Here is a 20,830-nt window from a genome sequence, read left to right as displayed (position 1 = left end):
GGTATTGACGGCTTGACTTTGGGCTTATGCTTCGAGGGACTTGGCCTTTGACAGCTTCTTCGACGATTTCTCATCTTGTCGAGTACTCCAAGATTCTCAAGTAGTCTTTGGTTTATGACCGGGGCTCGAGGGAATGCCGGGTTTTGTCCTGGCCTCATGCTAGTCACCAACCATAGCATGGCCACTTTTCTTATGCTTCGAGGAGGATGGGGCCTGATCCTCGAAGGTTTTGCACATCTTCTTCCTAAACAGTTTCCGCGCCTCTTTGGAGGAAGATCTAGTCGGGCAGACTATGCTCCTTTCTGAGGAAGAAGGTGGTGATCTGTGCCTTCTCTGATTTTTACGATGACAATGAAGAGTGTCTGCTCCTCAATTTTTTCATCGTTTTTTGAGAGGCAAGAAATCTCTCGACCCGTGAGATGACCCAAATTTAGACGGAGTGGACAGGGATTTGGGGACAATTCTACCCACCGACAGTTTATCTTTGCGCTCTTTCTAGCCCTTACCTGTCATTGACGGAGAATTGACAGTCGGTTACATGCTCGACGCCCAGGCACCAGATGCATATCTTATGCCGGTCTGTGATGGACATTTTGGGGTCGCATTTTAGGCACTTTTTGAAGCCCAGTTTCGGAGTATTCAGAGCTGAGGACAAGGCCATTTTTGATGCGTTTTTGAAGAAAACTGAAGCGTGCCGAAATTCTCAAAGCAATCGCATTCGTGGAAAACAGAACTGAAGCCAACGGGCGCTGCGCGTGGTATATATACACTTAATGGTGACATCAGCCGAGATGGAAGCCCTCGAGGGACATTGAGTCAACCGTCTCGATGCACAGTGCCCTCTGCCGAGATAATAACTAGATACTGTTTTGACATTATTGTTATATCCACCCGTTGCGGTATTGAGGGCATTGCGTGTTTGTTTGGTTATGAAAAAAGAGCAGTGTAGTGTGTGCCCTTTAAGGGAGCTATGGCGTAACACGTCATACCGTGTTGTCAATAAAAGGGGCAGTCCTGTGTTCCTGTGGCACAAGGGTATTCGTGAGCACTGGTGCCCGGAACAGTAAAGAGGTCTTTGTGTCACTATTTCGCATCTGGGAGGTCGCACCAGAACTTGGCTCTCCCTGACAACACCTTGTGTTGTCGGTCGATCGAAACATTCTTGGCGATAGCAGCCCATTTCCCAAGGCCAAGAGAATGGAGTCCTTGCGCTTCTCTTCTTTAGCCACCAGTGAACAAAGGCAAAATGTAATCTTTTGTATTATTTCTAGACTGGAGAAAACATTTAGAAGCTAAGTGGGGTCCTCAGGAATACTCATCTTTACACATGTGATGGTTTGGTTCTCTTTGCACTGCGAAAAGCACACAAACAAACCAGTTGAAGGAAAAGAATAAACCAGCTAGCCTTTCTTGGAGGAGCATCATGGGAATGATCATTAATGTTTACCTTAAAAAAAACAACTAGCAGTTTGTGCAGCCAACCACTAGATGGCAATAAAATGCAAACGTTAATCTAAAACAGATTGATGCTGCAAACATTCCACTTGCAATTTGTGACACGCAGCTCCACATCAAACTTGGTGGGGATGTGGAGAGCATTTGTGTCTCTATGAAAGCCGTCGTAGCACCTTTTCCCAGATGGTCTAACAGCTTCCTTTCTTCCTTCTCAGTCAGGAGGACTAGTGAGCTGCAAGACAAGGGTGTCAGCCTGCAGGATAGGACCCTTCACATGGAATTTGGCTTTGCATGTCCCCCAAGATAGGGGCGGGTAGAAGGCAGATGTATCGCGTATTTGTAGACTGGTGCTAACAAAGGTGTGTCGTAGCCTCCCAATTGTGGTGTAATTGCCTTCTCACGCCCGTCTTACAGCACACGTGTCTTTTCACCAACCTGTGATGTTGTGTTATCAGACTTCTGGTGCGCTCAGGGAGGTCGGATCACTTTCATTCACGCAGCAGAGAGCTCAAAGAAGACACGTCCCACTGCTTTGCTGACTTACTTAGATGACCCCTTCTGGGGCGAATCCGCCTTTATTACCGCCCTGATCACGTGGCATGGGTCTCCCCTCGCTCACGTGATCAGGGCTACCTGCAATACACCACATTCCTCCCAAACTTAGAATATTTGAAACACTACATTCTTCTAATCTCTTACTAGTTCTCTTCCGCTTCTCCTCTGCCCTTTGGGCTTCTCTCACCTCGGGGCCCCGGTGGTAGATCCCTTGTAGTATGTATCCTTGTAGCCGGGTAGAGGGTTGGGGTTTCTCTCGGAGTCGGTATCTTGTGTGCGGTCTGTCCGGTAGTCCTGTCACATTGAGGCCTGTGACAGGGTCTTCTGATCGTTCGAGCAGTGGCACCGATCCTGCTTGCTGGGATATGTTGTCGGTTGCCCTTGGCTGTAGATCAGGGTCCACTGGGGGATCCTCGCTTGGCATTTCGGCGTTTGGTTGTTCTTTACGGAAATGGGATACGTTCTGCGTCACCACATCTTGTTCTAAGGTGGCGGTCACCATGCTGTGATTGGAGTCCCGTACTGTCCATGCGCACGATTCGTATGTCAGTGTCATTTTTTTCGGGGTTCTCTGGTTTTCACTAGTATAGTGTCGCCCGTCCGCAGTTCTGTGTTGCACGTGGCGGGCTTGACTCTCCTTCTCATTTAGTCTTTCTCGCCTCTCTTCTGTGAGCGGCATGTCCGGTTTGGGGTTCGAGTGTAGCAGTAGTTCGGCTTGGATCGGCATCCCGAACATTAGTGCCGCTGGGCTTACTCCTGTCGGTGAGTGTGGGGTTTGCCTGTGTGTTCGGAGGAATCGATATACTGCCGGCAATCAGGGTTGATGGTGGTCCTTTGCGATCCTTATGATTTTGTTTAGGGATCCCATGAATCGTTCAGCATCACTGTTTGCCTGCGGCCAGCATGGTATGATCTTCTGGTGTTTGACGTTTAGGTTGGTGAGAAACTGCTTGAGCTCATGACTGGTGAACGGTGGCCCATTGTCACTTTTCACTTTCCTTGGTATTGGATGTATGGCGAAAACTTTCTCGAGGGCGGCTATGACCGACATGGCATCCGTGGATTTGACATGCTCCACCTCTGGGTATCTGCTAAATTCGTCAATTAGGACAAATAAGTACCCTTCCCCTGCAATGGTGCAAAAATCCACGCTCACCGAATCCCACCTTGTTTGGCTCCTGGGTGCGCTTGTTATGGGTCCGGGTGTTGCAGTCTCCTTGAGGACTGGCATGCCGCACAGGTTTCTGCCAGTTCAGTTAAGCGGTTCTGTATCTTTGGCATCCACATTCTTGACTTTAGATAGGTCAGGGTCTTCACAATGCCTTGATGGCCCCCCATGCGCTAACTTTAGTGCTTTCAAGGTTTCTGGAAGGACGATTCGGTGTCCTTTCAGTATGATGCCTTCTTCCGATACTGTTAGCTCGTGCCAGATTCCGAACAGTGCTTGTAGCTTCTCTTGGGCTGCCGCGTTGTGGTGTGCTAATACGGACAGATAATTTTTCCAATCGCCTGTCTGGATGGTCTGTATTGTGCATTGCAGTCAGGCGTCTGTCATGGTTTCCTCTGCTATTTCCTGCAGCGTTAGTGCTCGTGGACGTGCACAGGCTATCACGTGGCACACATGTTCCTCTGTCTAGAAGACATGTTCTTGTTTGGTGGCGGGTCGGGGTGGCGAGACAGGTAGTCGGCTGGGTTGTCCGCCCGGGCTCTGTAGGAAACGTCAATGTTGAACGGCTGCAGATGGAGCATGCACTTTTCCAGCCGTGCTGTGAGGTGCAGTGCCGATCCCTTGAAAATCGTCATCAGCGGTTTATGGTCTGTGAATACATTTGCTGGTTGTCCTAGAAGATATACCTGGAAGTGACGGCAGCCCCATAGAATCGCCATTGCCTCCATTTCTATGTGGGCACAGTTCTGTTCGGTTTTTGTTAATGCTCGACTGGCGAAAGCAACTGGATACACGGTGCCCTCTTTGTCCACTTGGGTGAGCACAGCTCCTAACCCCACAGGGATGGCATCGGCTAGCAGTTCTGTGGTGCGGTCGGTGTCTAAGAATAGCATCGTGGTGGTGCTCGACAACAAGTCTTTGATGCATTGGTACGCGTGTTGATGCTGTTCTTATCCATTCCCATTGTTTCTCTTTCTTGGTAAATTCTGTCAGTGGTGCTGCAATGGTGGCCAGGTCGGGGATGAACCTGGCGCAGTAAGTGGCCATGCCCATGAAGCTTCTTAGTTCCGATGCTGATGTGCGGGCATTTGCTCCTTTGATGTCGGAAACCTTGGCCGGGTCGGGAGATACACCGTCTGAGTTGAACACACAGCCAAAAAAATTCAGTTCACGTTTGTTAAATTCGCATTTCTCTGCGTGCAGCGTGAGGCCGAACTCTTCTAGGCGTTGGGAGGACTGCAGCTAGCCGCTCATGGTGTTCTTTTGTCTAGGTTCCGTACCCTAGGATGTCATCGCTGATGTTGTGGTTCCGGCGAGGCCATTGAGTACTCTCCTGATTTCGTTCTGAAAAACCTCCGCCGCAGAGGATATTCCAAAATGTAGCCTTTTGTATCTCCGTAGTCCCAGATGTGATGAAAATGTTATCATATATCTGGATTCTCGGGCGAGGCGTAGATGATGATAGACGGACCGTTAGGTCCACGATCTGCTCGTCGATTGTAGGGGTGACATGGCGCTCTCAACCGATGGCTACATTTGGTAGCTGCATGCCAATGCATATCCTCACCGTGTTGGGTTGCTGTGGTTTTTGGGCGACAACCATGAGGGAAACCCATGATGTTGGGCCAGATGTTTTCTTTATTATCCCCTGCTTCTCTAGTTTCTCCAACTCTTTCTAGACGGACTCCCTCATGTGGAAAGGGACTCGGCGGTGCCGCACTGCCTTGGGCTCAATCGGTGGGTCGATGTGTAGTTTGATCGTTCTTCCGCAGAGACATCCTATTCCTTGGAATACTTTTTGGTGTTTTTGTTAGAAGGCTGTCTATCTCGGGTGGGTTGACGCTGAATGAAAAGTGCACTAGGGGGAGTTTCTCAGCGGTGCGACAGCTTAGCAGTGTTTCTAGTCCTGCGTCCACTACGTACATCCTGGCCCAGCATGTGGTCCTGTTATGCGCCCATATGCGAAGAAAAGTTGTACTAGTTTGTTTTTGAGCTTTGGGTCTAGTTTGTTGAAGGTATGAATGGGCATGACGTTCACCGTCACTCCTGCGTCTATAACCACTTTGGTGGGGGTTCCATCAGGATGGTTGCCTAGGTTTCTTTCCGGTTGTACTTTGTCGGTTTTATGGCGGAAATCATGTGGACTCTATGCACTCGTCCTTTGTTCTTTTTTTCTGCCTTTCACGTCCATCTCGGGACGTTTCTTCGTCTAAGGATTCTTCTGTGTCGCTACTGCTGGGCGATCTCTGCGTGGTGGCGACCACTCTCGCTTTTCGTCTTCCTCTTTGTTCCCAGCTCGAGATAAGTTGTCGTCCTGGATCTCTCGGAGGTGTGAGGTTCAGGAATACAGCTGCAAAGTGATTTAGCCTCTTACACTTCCGACAGGTCACTCCTAAAGCTAGACACGGATCTCCCCTGTGCCAGGGTCCTCCACACCATTTGCATGTGTCACCCCATCTCGAAGGGCGTCCTGGTCCCGTGTTGGGGGGTCACCTCTCCTCTTGTCGACCTCGGACCGCCGCTACGTCTTCCTCCTGTTGCGTGTTGTCTATGGGTAGACGCTGCATTGCTGCTTCCATGACCGCTACCTGGTATCCGTGCGCTCCTGGAGTCTCCCCATGGCTAGGATGCGGTCTAAAGGGATGTTTCTCTCAGACAGCACTGCCCTGTGCAGTTTTCCTGACGACTGACCATTGATGATCTGCAGACGGACAGCAAAGTCTTCGTCTGGGAATTTGCATCCTAACGCTAACTCCTTGAGCCGTCCATGGAAGTCATTGATGGTTTCCCTTTCTCTCCGACGGGTCATTCAAAATTGGAACCGCTCAGTCTGGGTTCAATTCAGGCCTGAACTTGTTATTTAGCTCTGCTTTTGCTGTCCCTCCATTTGGAAGTGCGTTGAAAAGTCATAGTGCAGAGGCGCCAATATTCAGCAATAACAGTGTGTGTTTCCTTCTCCCTTCGACGATGTCCCTGGCCTGTAGGTTCAGTTCAAATTGCTGGAACCATATACTCCATCTGGGGGCCGCCCCAGTGGTGTATGTGGCGAATGGTCTCATAAAAGGTTGTCTGCGTGGTGTCATGACTATCTAGTCTCAACGCATTGTCCACTGGCTGTGTGCTGCTGCTGCCTGTTCTAGTTGGGCTGGCATGGGGGCTGGCCATGCTGGCGCAGACCTGCCATTCTCCTTGCGCACATTTTTTTTCCTCCAGCTTAGTGTGTCTCTGGGTCAGCAGGTATCTCTGCCTGTATCCTGTGAACTCTCCACCTGATCACTGTGGCTGTATTTCAGTGGCACTGGCTGGTTGTGTAACACCTGAACTCCTGGTGTGCTGATGTTCGTTTTGCTTTTCTGTGGCCGTGATGCTGTTTTATTTTATTTTTCTGAGCCCTTCCAGGGCCTTTCTGGAGTCTGTGAAGCCGTTCAGTATTTATAATTTTATTCTCGGGGCACATGTGGCCTCTAAATCCTCGTTGCCAGTGTGATGTTGTGTTATCCGTCATCCGATGCGCTGAGGGAGGTCGGATCGCTTTCATTCACGCTCTCATACACGCAGCAGGGAGCTCAAAGAAGACACGTCTCACTGCTTCGCTGACTTACTCGGATTACCCCTTCTGGGACGAATCTGCCTTTATTTCCACCCTTATCACATGGTGCAGGTCTCCCCTCGCTCACGTGATCAGGGCTACCTGGAATACACCATACAACCGATTACTGGAGCCTCACAACTAATGTAACGCTCACCTGGTTCCCACGGGGGCGCTGGTCTGGTCTGGATTGCTGTGGCCTCTTCTAGAGTGATGCGCAGGACCCGGAACACCGATTGGACAGGACCTCCAAATCGTGCTTGCCTGGCCCGTAGGAATATCCTTCTGCAGATGAGAAAGGGGATTAACAGTCTGCAGAATAGTGTGCTAGCTCCCCCCTTTCCCCCTTCCCCCTTTGTTCCTCTCTAACTTCCTCCAAACCCCGGTTTAAGCTCACCTTATGGTTTGGAAGGATGAACTCTCCATCCTGCTTCTGGTGCAGGGGCGCGTGTTCGTCCAGTTACTTCACTGGTTTTCAGAATGGCGCTGGCAAAATCCACTTGACTTTCCTGAGCGATGCGCCGTAAGTATGGAAGTTCAAAGTTCAAGTGAGGCCCCCCTTTATGTTGTCTTTCTAACCTGTGATCTGTCCTTTATTTCAGGTGCAGAATGAAGGCGATGCGTCGAGGGGTTAAACTGCCGAGGTGAGTAGTGATGAGGGCGATCCCTCTAAATGTCCTCATCATTCCCCAAAAATGTCTCTTGTCCTTTCCCCATAGGGGCCGGGGTACGGTACCTGCCAACGGGGCGGCACCGACCCGAAATGTGGAAGAAAAGCCGGTAAGTATTATGGCTGTTAATCAGGCTTTCCTTCTGTGTTCCTTCTGCTCACCTTTTGTTTCTTCCTCTCTCCCCTAGGTGCAGAGATGTGGCGTCCGATGCTGACAGCCGCGATGGAGCCGGGAGATGTCTTGAGGACAGGTGAGTGAAGCGTGGCGCTGCAGCGAGCAACGCAATGCTTTTAAATGGAAGTCTTTCTTCAGGGATGCTGGCGAGAAGATTCCGGATGCAGGTAAGAAGTTTGAAATAGTCCTTAGTTTTCACCTTTCTATTCTCTTCCTTCCTTGCAGGTCTTCCAGGTTCGAGGCGGGCGTGGCTGGAGTCCAGGAGCAGGAGCAGACACGGTGAGCGTTAAGCTGCAGGAAGCAGAACAACGCGAAGCATGAGCTGCTGTCTGGGCGTGGCTTAAATAGCCTCCAAAGAAGTCCCAGGTATGTATCCTTCCCCAACTAGGTATGTATCCTTCCCTGGCCACGCCCGAGTGAAAAAATAGTCCCTATGAAAAAATAGTCCCTTTCAGGTCTCAGGGAGGCCTGAAGCGTGCAGCATGGTCTGCATCAGGTAAGTGCACAAAACACCTCCCTTTATGAGCCTGGCGCCAAAGGCGCCAGGACTGAGTCCAAAGAGCCCCTATAAGGGGCCGCTGGGCTTTTACCCGAGGGCATGATGCCTGCTTCCAGGGGTGCTGGGCCTGGCCTGGTGGTAGGCATCATGACAACTAATTAACCTGCAAGAGTTTGATGGGGAGGATGACCTGTCTGGCAGTGATGCTCAGTAAGGCGACTTACTGCAACCGCTCTCAGGGATGGCAATACTCACATTTATTTCCAATTTAATTAAAGTGTGCAAGTGGCCATAAAAATACAAAAATTACATAAAATCGGTATTTAAGGTATAAGATTATGGTTTAAAAAGAGTTGATGTAACAAAGATGAATACTTGGGCAAACCTTCAGGATCCGATGCAAGCAAAATGATAGACAGGTCCTCAGGATGCCATCCAGACATGTCAATGTACATGTTATGAAAAACGCATGCCTTAGGCTAGAAAATGGGAAGACCAGGGACATCCACCACCCGCTACATAAGTGCATCAATGAGGAGGTATAAGGAACAAGTTACTTACCTGTAACTGTTGTTCTCCAGCATGGGTCTGGCATGGATTCACATGCTCATGAATATTCCCCGTCGTCAGGCTGGGAATCCTCGGTAAAGAAAAAACCAGTATCAGTTTCGTTTCTGATCTGTCTTTCGTAGTAATAACCAATCACTGGTCTCTGCGTCATACTGACCACAGCCAATGACTGCCCTCTACCTAAGCACCGCCTCTGGCAGCCATCTTCAGATTTGGAAGCACGTGAAGTGGCAGTATGACCAAGTGAAGAGCCGCAGAGGGGTAGGCGGGAGGGTTCGCATGTGAATCCATGCCAGACCCATGCTGGAGAACAACAGTTACAGGTAAGTAACTTGTTCCTTCTCCAGCATGGGGTCTGGCATGGATTCACATGCTCATGAATAAAGAATACATAGCAGTACACACATGCACAACCACGGGAGGTGGCAAAGGCTCAACATTAAGCATCACATCAACTCAACATTAAGCATCTTACCTCCTCACCAGGCTCACCTTAGGCGAACAGGTTGCGCAGCACTGCTTGGCCGACCCTGGACTCCTCCCTGGAATCCCGGTCGACGCAGTAGAATTTCGTGAAGGTGTGCGTCGACCTCCACGTAGCAGCCCTGCATATGTCCAGCAGGGGCACACCAGATAGGAACGCCGTGGTAGCTGCGATCGCTCTGGTGGAATGGGCTCTCGGACGGCCAGGCAGCGGTCGGTTTGCCAACCGGTGACAGCACATGATACAGCCGGAGAGCCATCTGGAGATGGAAGCCTTCGAGAGAGCCTTCCCCTGATTGACAGGTCCAAAGTTCACAAAGAGTTGTGACGTCTTCCGAAAACCCCTCGTGCGGTCCATGTAGAACTTCAGCGCTCTAGCTACATCCAGCGAGTGCAAAGTCCTCTCAGCCGGCGACGAAGGCGACGGAAAAAACACAGGTAACACCAAGGGTTCGTTGAGATGGAAGTCCGACGGTACCTTGGGCATGAAGGAGGGGTGCGTCCTGAGCACTACCCTCGTGTCGTGGAAAGTCAAGTACGGGGCCTTGCAGGAAAGGGCCTGGATCTCTCCCACTCGTCGTGCGGAGGTGATGGCCACAAGAAAAGCTGTTTTCCACGATAGAAACTTCAACGGGGCCGAGTGCAGAGGCTCGAACGGAGGTCCCATGAGCTTGGTCAGCACCACGTTGAGCTCCCACGCCGGGGCCGGAGCCTTCACCGGCGGGAACGATCTGAACAGTCCCTTCATGAACTCTTTCACCAGACGATGAGACCACATGGACGTCCGGCCCGTGGTTCTGGTGTATCGGGAGATCGCAGCAAGATGAATCTTGATGGACGCGTGTGCCAGACCAGCTTTGGCCAGCGTCAGCAGGTACGGCAGTACTTGGGGAGCCGTAATCCGTAGAGGGTTAATCTTCTGTGCGTGGCACCAGACAGAGAACCTCTTCCATTTGTGTCCGTAGCATTTAAGAGTCGAGGACGCCCTGGCCTTTGCAAGAACCTCTCTGCAATCGGCCGGTATGTCGTATCCTCCAAACTCTAGCGCTGCAGGAGCCAGGCCTGCAAGTTCAGCGACTTCGGGTCGTGGTGGAGGATGGCGCCTCCTTCCCTGGAGAGTAGATCCGCGTCCGCCGGCAGCTTGATCGGCGGGGACGCTGACAAGTCCAGAAGGTCCGGGAACCATATCTGCCTCGGCCACGCAGGTGCGACGAGGATCATCCTGCACCGTGACCTCTTGAGCTGGTTGATGAGCCGGATTAGCAGAGGCAAGGGAGGGAACGCGTAGAGGAACAGGCCCTCCCAGGGGAACGAGAAAGCATCGCCCATGCTCCTCGTCTGGGGAAACCTGCTGGCGAACCTCCGGCACTTGGTGTTCGTCGCCGTCGCGAACAGGTCGATCTGGGGTGTGCCCCACCGTCGGAAGAGGCGATCCACCAGATCCTGCCGTAGCTCCCACTCGTGGCACGAGCGCAGCTCCCTGCTGAGTGAGTCGGCGATGGTGTTTTTTATCCCTGCCAGATGAAACGGCACCAGAAAAATCCCTTGGGCGACGGCCCAATGCCACAGGTCCTGCGCCTCCTTGGACAGCGCTGGGGACCTGGTTCCGCCCTGTTTCCTGATGTAAAACATGGTGGTGGTGTTGTCGGTGAAGATCCTCACCACCTTGCCCTTGAGGGACGGAAGGAAGGACCTGAGGGCCCAAAACACTGCACGGAGCTCCAGGACGTTGATATGTAGGGACTTCTCCGTCGGGAGCCAGAGTCCCCTTGCGTGCAGATTTTCGGTGTGCGCTCCCCACCCTTCCAGGGAGGCATCCGTGGTCACAGTCTCCTGGTGGGCTGGGGTCTGGAAGTCCATGCCCGCCGTCAGATGCGCGCGGGTGCCCCACCACCGTATCGCTCGCCGGAAACTCTCGTCGAGCTTGATCCTTTCCTCGAAGCTGCCCGTCCTCTGGATCCAGCGCGCATCCAGGAATTCTTGCAACGGGCGCATCCGGAGCCTGCACATGGGAATGAGGTAGATGCAGGAAGACATCATCCCGAGGAGGGACTTGATGGACCTCACTTTGGCCGCGTCGGCCACCAACATCCGTTGCACCTTGCCCAAGATGGTCCTGGTCCTCTCCTCCGACGGGGAGGCCAGAAGGGACACTGTGTCGAGCCTCGCTCCCAGAAACAGTGCGACTTGCGCGGGCACCAGGTGGGATTTGGCGTATTTCACGGAGAATCCCAGGTCCGTGAGGAGTTGGACGGTCCTTGCCGTGTGGACCACGGCGAGCTCCCTCGTCTTGGCGCGGATGAGCCAGTCGTCCAGGTAGGGGTAGACGTGAATCCCCTCGCGGCGCAGCTGCGCCGCCACCGGTGCAAGGCACTTGGTGAATACCCTGGGTGCCGACCGTAGTCCGAAGGGAAGGGCTTTGAACTGGTAATGACGCCCTTGGACCACGAATCTGAGGAATTTGCGGTGCCCCTTTAGGATGGGAATGTGGAAGTAGGCATCCTCCAAATCCAACGACGATAGGAAGTCTCCTTCCTCCAGCTGACCCAGGACGTGCTGGAGGGTGACCATACGGAACTTCTGCGCCTTGATGAACTTGTTCAGACGTCGCAGGTCTAGGATGGGGCGCCATCCTCCCGTCTTCTTCTTCACGAGGAAGTATCTCGAGTAGACTCCGGAGCCCCGAAGCCTCTTTGGGACGAGTTCGATGGCGCCCTTTCTGAGCATCGCCTTTACCTCCAGGAGAAGTTGAGGGACGTGAAGTTCTTTCCTGGCCACGGGGGGGACGCGCGGGCACCTTCTTTGAACGCGAAAAAATAGCACTAACGCTCGAGAGCAATAGCACGAGGATCCCAACACATGAACGTGCGGTAAAAATCTGAAGATGGCTGCCAGAGGCGGTGCTTAGGTAGAGGGCAGTCATTGGCTGTGGTCAGTATGACGCAGAGACCAGTGATTGGTTATTACTACGAAAGACAGATCAGAAACGAAACTGATACTGGTTTTTTCTTTACCGAGGATTCCCAGCCTGACGACGGGGAATATTCATGAGCATGTGAATCCATGCCAGACCCCATGCTGGAGAAGGGTGCTATCCATAGCCTTCTCTTTTATTCACCTTGTACCCCGGATGAGACCACTGTGCGGTGGTAAGAAGGCCCCCTGCACGTGGAAGGACTATCTACAACTACTGAAAAGAAAGAAATTTGTTTAAAAACAAGGGGATTTGACAATCCGGCCCCAGTAGGACACAGATCCTCTTATCGGGGGTGTCTGGAGCAAAAATAAGTACTACTACAGAGAACTAGTTTCAACAAAGACAGAGCTGCAATTTTTCTTTACGTACAACCCTATGAAGCCGCTTTGCCGACATTCACATAGTCCTGCATGAATAAGAAAATCCTATGCAACCTAGCTCAGCCAGCATTCACAGAGGGAGCTTAATGACAGTCCTTCGCTAACCAACCACCCAAATCGAGGAGGAATGGATGTGGCCGGTAGGCAGCGACCGAGTTAGTACAAAAGACAGTGCCAAGATGACAGATCCCGGTCAAAATAACCTCGGCTAGTGGAGCAAGACACAAACCCAAGAGAGGAAATTACAATCCGCTATCAGTTCTGCAGCTTCACCACATGCAGGCCAACCAGCAAGCACGCTCAGGAAGTTAACCCACCTGAGAACCCTCAAGCAGTTGTGCATTACGTGGCACATTTCGCATGAGTATAAAAGAGTCCAGCTTGGTGTGAGCCCAGTTGGAAGTGTGCAGTGAAAGACTGCATTGCAGAGTGGCAAGGTGGGAAGATATTGAGAGGGGAGGAGGTAAAGGAGGTTTGAGAGAAGAGCATGGCCAGAGAAGATGGCAATAAGGGAAAAGAGTTATCAGAGAGGGCAGAGCAAAAACCAACACTAAGAGCAAAAAGGGTAGAGGAGGAAGACCTTCGAGCATAGTGGAACGCCAGAGAGAAACAACAGGGGAGAATCCTAGAGATGTGCAGGGCACTTGAAACCAGAAAGGGGGAGGAATACCAAGAGAAGAGTTTGGTTGTAATTAAGTTCCTGGATTCTCCATATTGGTGGAGGAGCAAGCACAAGGGAAATCCTGACATACCTCCAAAGGGATTAGCCATGACATTTCAGGACCCAACACAATCTCTTAAAGAGCTTAAAGAGTCTGACGCCAGGCCCACATTTGAACGACCAAAGTGATCAAGGCTGCTGGTGGCAAGGTTTTGCCCAAGTCAACCAAAAGACTGCAACAATCTGTCAATTTATAGGAAAGCCAAAACATCAACCAAGAAAAACATACAAGACATTTAAAACCCAAAGGACTGAGTAACTGTGCCCATCGGGAAGGTGGAGTCTAAGTGATTGAGGTAAGCAATACAGACCTATAGGTAAGTCTATCTAGCTGACATTTTGTCCTAATTCAAGAGTTGGCCCCAGTTTAACCTAATCCCATACATTCTGCAGGTTTCAACAAAAACCTTTGAACTATAGCTCTTTGCTTGACGTCATCTGATGACTCCTCACCCAAGGCGGTCACAAGACGCTGGTTGAAATCAGATTGTGTACAGTTTGCCAGGCTCCAGTTCAATGTAGGGCCGCAGGAAGATCTGGCATTTAATACAAACTCGGTTTCTCTTTATAGAATGGGGATATAGAGTTGGATATAACCTCTTGAAGGTTAGTAGAAAGGATGCATTTGCTGATCTTAACCATGGGACAACCAAGAACACAATCTTACCCTCCTAGGCCTCTTTTCATTCACCCTAATTCACATTAAGGGTATATGTATTGCTTTCCCTGATACTCCCACACATAGATGTTTACTTCTATGTCTTCAGAAGAAACAGATGATAATTTATTTGCTTAAAGGACTGGAGGAAGGGGACACACTAGCAATCTTACCTTATCCTTAGTGCCTTTGCCCATGCCAGTTATGCGTTTATCTTACGGAGGAAGGCTAGCATCTGCAAGTATTCTTGCAGGCTCGTTCTTACCCAAATCATGGAGTGGAGTTGGAACAAGTTTTCATTTCTGCAGGAGGCTAGATGCAACATTAGCGGTTTGATGCTTGGGACGGTGTGATGGAGCAGCAAAGCTTTCTACTGTTTGCATCTTTCATATTCTTGCATTACTTTCTAAGGATATTAGTAACGGAGCAAGAAAATCATCCTCATCTTCTTAAACACCCTCTTACTCACGTCTTAGAAGGGATTCCTTGGACAGCAAGTGTTTGCAGCATATCGTCCTTTGTGTCATACTCCAAGGAAAATGCATATTGACAGTGGCTCACAAATAAACACTGCAAATTGGTCAGCTCTATGATAGAGGGGATGTTAGGTTCCAAGAGTTGCATTATAACTCAAAGCCAATGGGATTTCCGATTAAAATGTTGCTTTCAACTAGTGTCCTTGCCATGGACAGGATATGCTCTGCTGGCGAGACAGTCAACGAAGAGGCCATCAAAAGGCTACAGGATGGATGATAGACTGATTTTCCAGAAGTGCCAGTCAACTGTGTCTTAATGGAGGAAGGACTAGATTAGTTTGAAGATTAATGCCATTTATATAAATAGACCGTTGTTTGTCTGTGGATGGTGTAACGCATCCATCTACTACCCAGCCACGCCGTCGGCTTACCCCCAGCCATCCAGCTCCCCGCTGACTCAGTTTTCGTCCTGGCCCAGCAATTTCCACCGCCCATGTTCCTCGTCGTGGTGGGGGCACTGGACTCTCACAGAGGTCACGTCAATTGCGATTCAAGCCACGGCCTCGATGGCGGTTGCCTTTGCGACTGTTCGATATATAGGGAACGCTTGTCTCCGCTCACGTGACACGTAAGTAGTCACGTGACTAGTTGCCAAGTGAACAAGTATAAAACAAACGCACTGCACGGTATCCATTGCTTCTCAGCTGTATTTTCGGCTGGCATTTGGCATTCCTTGTTGCTTTTGCCGTTTGACTTCTTGGTACCTGACCTTTGGCTACGCTCTTCTGGACTGCTTTTTTGGACCTTCCTGAACTTGGGTTACTCGGAATATTCCTCATCTGACTGCTTCAGTGCTTGACCTTGGATTGCCTCTTGGACTGCCTTTGGATCCCTCACATTGTGCCTTGAACTGAACTTCCTTTTGGTTTTTCCCTGGATTTCTCTAGATACCCACGTTGCTCCTCTGGTGGGCTTGCTCCTTGCATCCTCTCTCACTAGTACTCCTTACTGGCTGCTGGACCCTGTTTGTTATCTACACTGCACCACACTGAGTGGGGGGAGCGTCTCCTGTATATTGGGAGTTCTTCATCCTCCCCCACTTCAGTGCCTGATCACGGTCTCCCTATAGGTAGGTGATTTTCCTGGCTCTACATTCCTTTAGTCACTCACTTTATTGTCTCTAACCCGATCTGTTTACTTTGCAGCTACCTGGGGACCCGGTGCTGCTGTTCTAGCCACTTGTGGCCCCAATAACCGGTCAGCGTGTAGATATCTCCCTGGCTGGTGCTTGGGGACGGAGGTACTTTAGTCCACGCGTTAACCTACGTCTTGACAGATAGTGTCTGTAGTGTCTCTCCTCAACTAGGCTGACAGGAAGCCAGAAACCATTTTGGAAGGCTTTCTGCAGGCCGGGTGAGAAGAAAAAAAAAAAAAAGAAAACGAGAGAGATGTTTTTTTGCGAGAGGAGGAGCAGGCCTTTTACACACTCTAGGGGGAAACTTGAGGGGTCAAGTGATTATTCCCCAAATTGTGCTCTCATTTTAGGTGGCGTTTGCTCTTCTTTGGCTCTGCATCTAGAATGGAATACAGGGGGTGTTTTAATAGACTCCTTCCAAAGATGGCATCATCCCTACATTAAATAAGGAGACACCTCAGTCTTTGGGCAAGTGTCCTGTAAGAGATTCCCTTGCTGACATTACGATAGGGACGAAGACAATAACTGCAGACATTGTGGGAATCTTTTCCACAATCATTTATGGGAAAGAAGTCCCTTTCCATCTGTCGAACATAATGCAAAGGTGTCAAGGTTAAGCACATTATTGTTTCCAGTTAGACAAATGAAACAGCTGCACACGTTTACAGACCATAACAGCAGAGCATGCAGGAGCACAGTAGCCAACCTACAAAACAAAAAAGGGTTTTCTCTTAACTGTCAGAAAAAAAATAGATTCTATTGAGACTCCAATCTCAGATGCACCTGATGCCCAGTTAAGAATCTGAAGATGGTTTACGGGGCATTGCCTAATCCTCTCCCCATCAATGGTAAAGGAAGGAGACATTAAAATGGGTGGGTACACTGTATATGTAACCTTTGTTGCATCTGTTGGGACATTTACTGTTACCAAGGATTCACAGCCCAGAGACAAAGAAGCATTCATGTATGTGTATTTATGGGAGAGTCTGTGCTGGAAATCTTCCTCATCTCCCCCTCCCCGGACTAACACTACGTGATTTTCAGAAAACAGATTCCCCCAATTATGGGAACGTCAATCATGAGGCTTCCCCACTCAAACTTGAACAGCTAGGGCTAAAACACGAAAGATGGCTGCTCCCCCAAGCACTTTGTGCCACTCAACTGCTCTGGCCCACTCCGCCCAATAGGTGACCACAAACTCTGAACAGCCAGATTCCCCCAAAGGCAGGTTCATCGAGTAACGCTACTATGGTTCATTCGTCAGCACCCTGAAATTTTGGAACTCAGTGAGAGTGTGAATTTTCTGGTCTATGCAGGCCATGCGAGCAAGGTGCCCTGGACGAAAACCTATTTTAAAAAAGGTCCACCAAAAGGTTGCTGCAATAGCAACTAGTTAGGAAGCTGAGTTAATCAGCAAAGGAATCACACAATTTGAAAAGTTGCCCAAAAAGAACAGATCATTCAAAAATACGAGCTGCATACAGTACATACAGAGTAGTCGGGATATCAACATCTTAAGAGCTGAACATAAGAAGGCTCAAGCACGCAATTGTCTGCTGCGAGACACAGATTTCTCGGCCTTAAAAGGCACTCAAATTTTCACTGTTTTGACCTTGAAAGGAATTCCTCAAAACTCTTATCTGAAACTCTTGGCGAATTCCTGTTTGTTAACTGCCAGCCTAATAGAGAAGACATCTTGCCCGCCATTGTCAGGATTGTGGGTTGGCAATCTTTGCAAAATGTTGCGTTCTCACCTCTCACGTCTTATCCCCAGTAACAAGAGTACTACACTACTTCATCTCTCATTCATACTGGCTGCTGTCACACAGTGCTCACCTTGTTAGCTTCTGCTAATTTCTGTGCTGTGTAGTGCTCTGCATCAGCTTTTGCTCTCTCTCGGGCTAGATAGGCAGAATCTAAGAACAAGCACAGACATTGAGGTGAGACAATCAGAGACATGAGGTAAAGGAGGCAGCATGGAAGAGGTACTGGTGAGATGGATTTCTAGAATCTGGAATGGTGGACAGATTTTGCGAGGCCATTCTAGTTATGGTGAACAGGGGACTCAGAGGTTAGCCAAAACCCAATCAAGGTAGCAACGGAGAGCAGTCAAGGGTTCGTCCCAGGAGAGTGTGAGTGGGGTCAAGAGCCCTCAATGAGTCCACACAGTATAATACACAATTCAATTTAGACAGTTATAAAAATATACAAGAGCATGGTCCAAATAACCGATTCTATGGAATGTCTTCCACTCAGGAGGGACTACAACCATGTTCTAGCTCACTGCACCCTACACAGAGGAGACATTTCCATTTGCATTTCAGTCTGGTCCTACCCACAAGGGCAGTCCAGCACCGAAATGCTAGGCAATTCTCCGCTGAACAAGAGTACCATCAGGAAGCCCCCCCTACACCCACCCCCCAACACGTATTTCGGCCTTGTTGGGGCTCCCCAGTGAGGTGAAGCAGAGCCTCTCTAAGGCACAGTGAGCAAGGGGGCCACATCTGGATAACCCTTGGTTACTTAGGGTGAAACCTCAAGTTTTATAAAAATGTACAAGAGTGTGGTAGCATGGTTGTAGATCCTCCTAAGTGGGAGAATTCCCATAGAACAGGATATTTGACCCATGTTCGTTCTCAGTAGAGGTGCTCCTACACTGTTTTTAATTTGTAAAACTTGGGGGTTCACCCTAAATTACCCAAGGTAATCCAGGCGTGGACCCCTTGCTCACTGTGTCTTAGAGAGGCTCAGTTTCACCTCACTGCGGATACCCAAAAAGGCTGAAACATGTGTTTGGGGTTGCTGATGGTAGCATTTCGGTGCTGGACAGCCCTTAGGGGTGGGACCAGACCGATATGCGAATGGGTATTTCTCCTCTGTGAAGGGTGCAGTGAGCTCAAATGTGGTTATCGGATATATAAGACAAGACAAACCATCTTACTAGGCCTTGTGTCATTCAGATCGTGCAAGTGCAAGAACGAGGTGTGCAAGGTGAAGGGGGGGTGCATGGGAGAGGGGAAAACAGGCCAGCAATGCTCCGAGTTACAGCCCCTAAGTGCATGGTAGGCCCAGAGGCAGTGCAAGGGTGACTTAAAGAGGTTGAATCCCCGATTCAAGTGCCTGACTCATGTATCAAAGATAAAAACTGGTGCACGGGCATACAAAATGCCCTAGCGTACAAAATCTCTTCCCTTAAGACCAAGATGAGCATTAAAAAAGAATCTCTGCTCGCCTCTACTAAGCTGAGTACTGACATCCACAATAGGGTTCACCTGACCCAATCAGCTCCCCCAACGCACAACCCCCCCTTTAATTTCCATAAAGTATCCACCAAAGAGGTAGAAAACACCATTCTTACCCTCAAACCGTCAAATTGCCACGGAGACCCATGCCCTGCTCAACTGATAAAGGATGCAGCCCGTGATCTCGCACCATTTATTACCAAACTAATAAATGCGTCTTTCACATCAGGCTCCGTACCCAACAATTTAAAACAGTCCTGGGTCCTCCCTCTGCTTAAAAAACCGAATTTAGACCCATCCACTCCAACTAACTACCGCCCCATCACCACAGTACCATTCCTTCTTAAAATCCTCGACAAAATAGCTTACCAACAGATCCAACATTACCTTGAGCACTTCCACCTCCTAGGCGCCCGACAATCTGGTTTCAGGCCAAAGCATGGAACCGAAACTGCACTCATAGATCTCAAAGCACAAATAGACGAGCTGAGAGACCAGGGTAAGACAGCACTATTGCTACTCCTTGATCTCTCTGCGGCCTTCGACCTGGTTGACCATGAGATCTTGTGCAACCACCTACAAAAAGCTGCCCACTTCTCTCAAGAAGCAACCAATTGGATCCAATCCTTCCTTAACAACCGCACGATGAGTCTTTTCATTGTCAGCAGCAGCCAACCCTACACCCATCACTTGCGGCGTGCCTCAAGGATCTTGCGTCTCCCCTACACTTTATAACATCTTCACGAAGCCTCTCTTTGATGATCTAGACGATCTGGGTATCACCTACACAAATTACGTCGATGATACCCAGATCCTCATCCCGTTGTCGGGGGACTATGACAAGGATTTGGCCTTCGTTAATAAAGTGTACCTCATCATCCAGGCATGGATGGCCACACACGGTCTATGCCTGAATGATGACAAGACGGAACTCCTTATACTTGGCTCAACACACTACCTCAACAAGCTGGGCCACAAATACTCCTCATTCATAATCGACGATAACAAGATCAAGGTAGCTAAGGAGGTCAAAACCCTTGGCTTCTATCTAGATTCCTCCCTCACCTTCAACAAACAAGTAAACGCTATGGCCTCCGCCACTGCGTACACTTGCAAACTCATTAGGGCAGCCAAACCATTCCTCTCCCCTACCAACTGTACCACCTTGGCCAGGGCTCTGATCCTGTCCAAGTTGGACTATTGCAACGCTCTTTATGTAGGATGTAACAAATATATCTCAAACAAAATCCAAATCCTCCAAAATAACGCCCTTAGAGCTGCCCTCAGTATCCCAAAGAAAGCCCACATCTCTGATTCCAGAAGATCCGTCAACTGGCTCTCCACCAAAGACAAGATATTCCTTAAATCGGTGTCTTTGATTCATAAATGCCTCCACCAAGCAGCCCCTCAATACCTCATCTCCAGATTTACTAGACCCACCTTCTCTCGCCCCGTGCGAACGGCCAATTCCAACCTTCTTCTGGTACCCAGGTTCAAACGAACTATGTCTGGAGGCAATAGCTTTCCAGTGAAAGCAGCGCAATTTTGGAACTCCCTTCCTCCTACCTGCAGGGAGGACCTACCCTACCGACAGTTCAGAGCCAGAACTATCCATTGGCTTAAAACACTTGACTCATAACGACATTAAGCCAATGACCGTCCGATGCCTGGATGCGCCACTACCACCTGACTCCGCACCTTAGTGCATGTAAATATGTATATAGTACTGCTTAAAGTGTATATGTTCCTCCCCTCATTTTCGGCGTGAAACGTCCCGCATTGTAACCACAGCGGGACCTCACCCTATTGTATGTAACTAAGTTTTTGCAACCCTCTTGCTGCCTCTGCGCCTGGTTACCCCTGGGTTTGGTGCGCATTATAAATAAATAAATACAAATACAAATACTGATCAAGAAAGAGCCTGGTACCCAGTAAGACCCTGAGGGTAGCCAAGCAACCGGTCAGTACAGCAGACAGGTAAGTCAGGTAGCTTAGCAGGGGAGGGAGAGCGAGAAGG

At 49.8% G+C, this 20,830-nt stretch overlaps 1 protein-coding gene across 2 annotated transcripts in view; it reads right to left on the bottom strand.

Annotated features, from left to right (window-relative positions):
• The window catches only part of LOC138472732 (erlin-1-like), a 519,316-nt gene that overhangs the window by 75,877 nt on the left and 422,609 nt on the right, over positions 1-20,830 (bottom strand). The window contains exon 11 of one of the 2 annotated variants that reach the window (XM_069611050.1): positions 17,408-17,487. The exons of the other annotated variant lie outside the window; for it this stretch is intronic. Within the exon in view, the coding sequence (XP_069467151.1) occupies positions 17,408-17,487 (80 nt within the window). The remainder of the gene's footprint in view (positions 1-17,407; positions 17,488-20,830) is intronic. 2 annotated transcript variants of the gene reach the window in all.

The sequence above is a fragment of the Ambystoma mexicanum genome, chromosome 8, assembly GCF_040938575.1.
Source record: "Ambystoma mexicanum isolate Mex_15411 chromosome 8, UKY_AmexF1_1, whole genome shotgun sequence".
Classification (NCBI taxonomy): Eukaryota; Metazoa; Chordata; class Amphibia; order Caudata; family Ambystomatidae; genus Ambystoma; species Ambystoma mexicanum.
The sequence above is the reverse complement of the archived record's forward strand: the minus strand, read 5'-3'. Positions and strand labels throughout refer to the sequence as shown.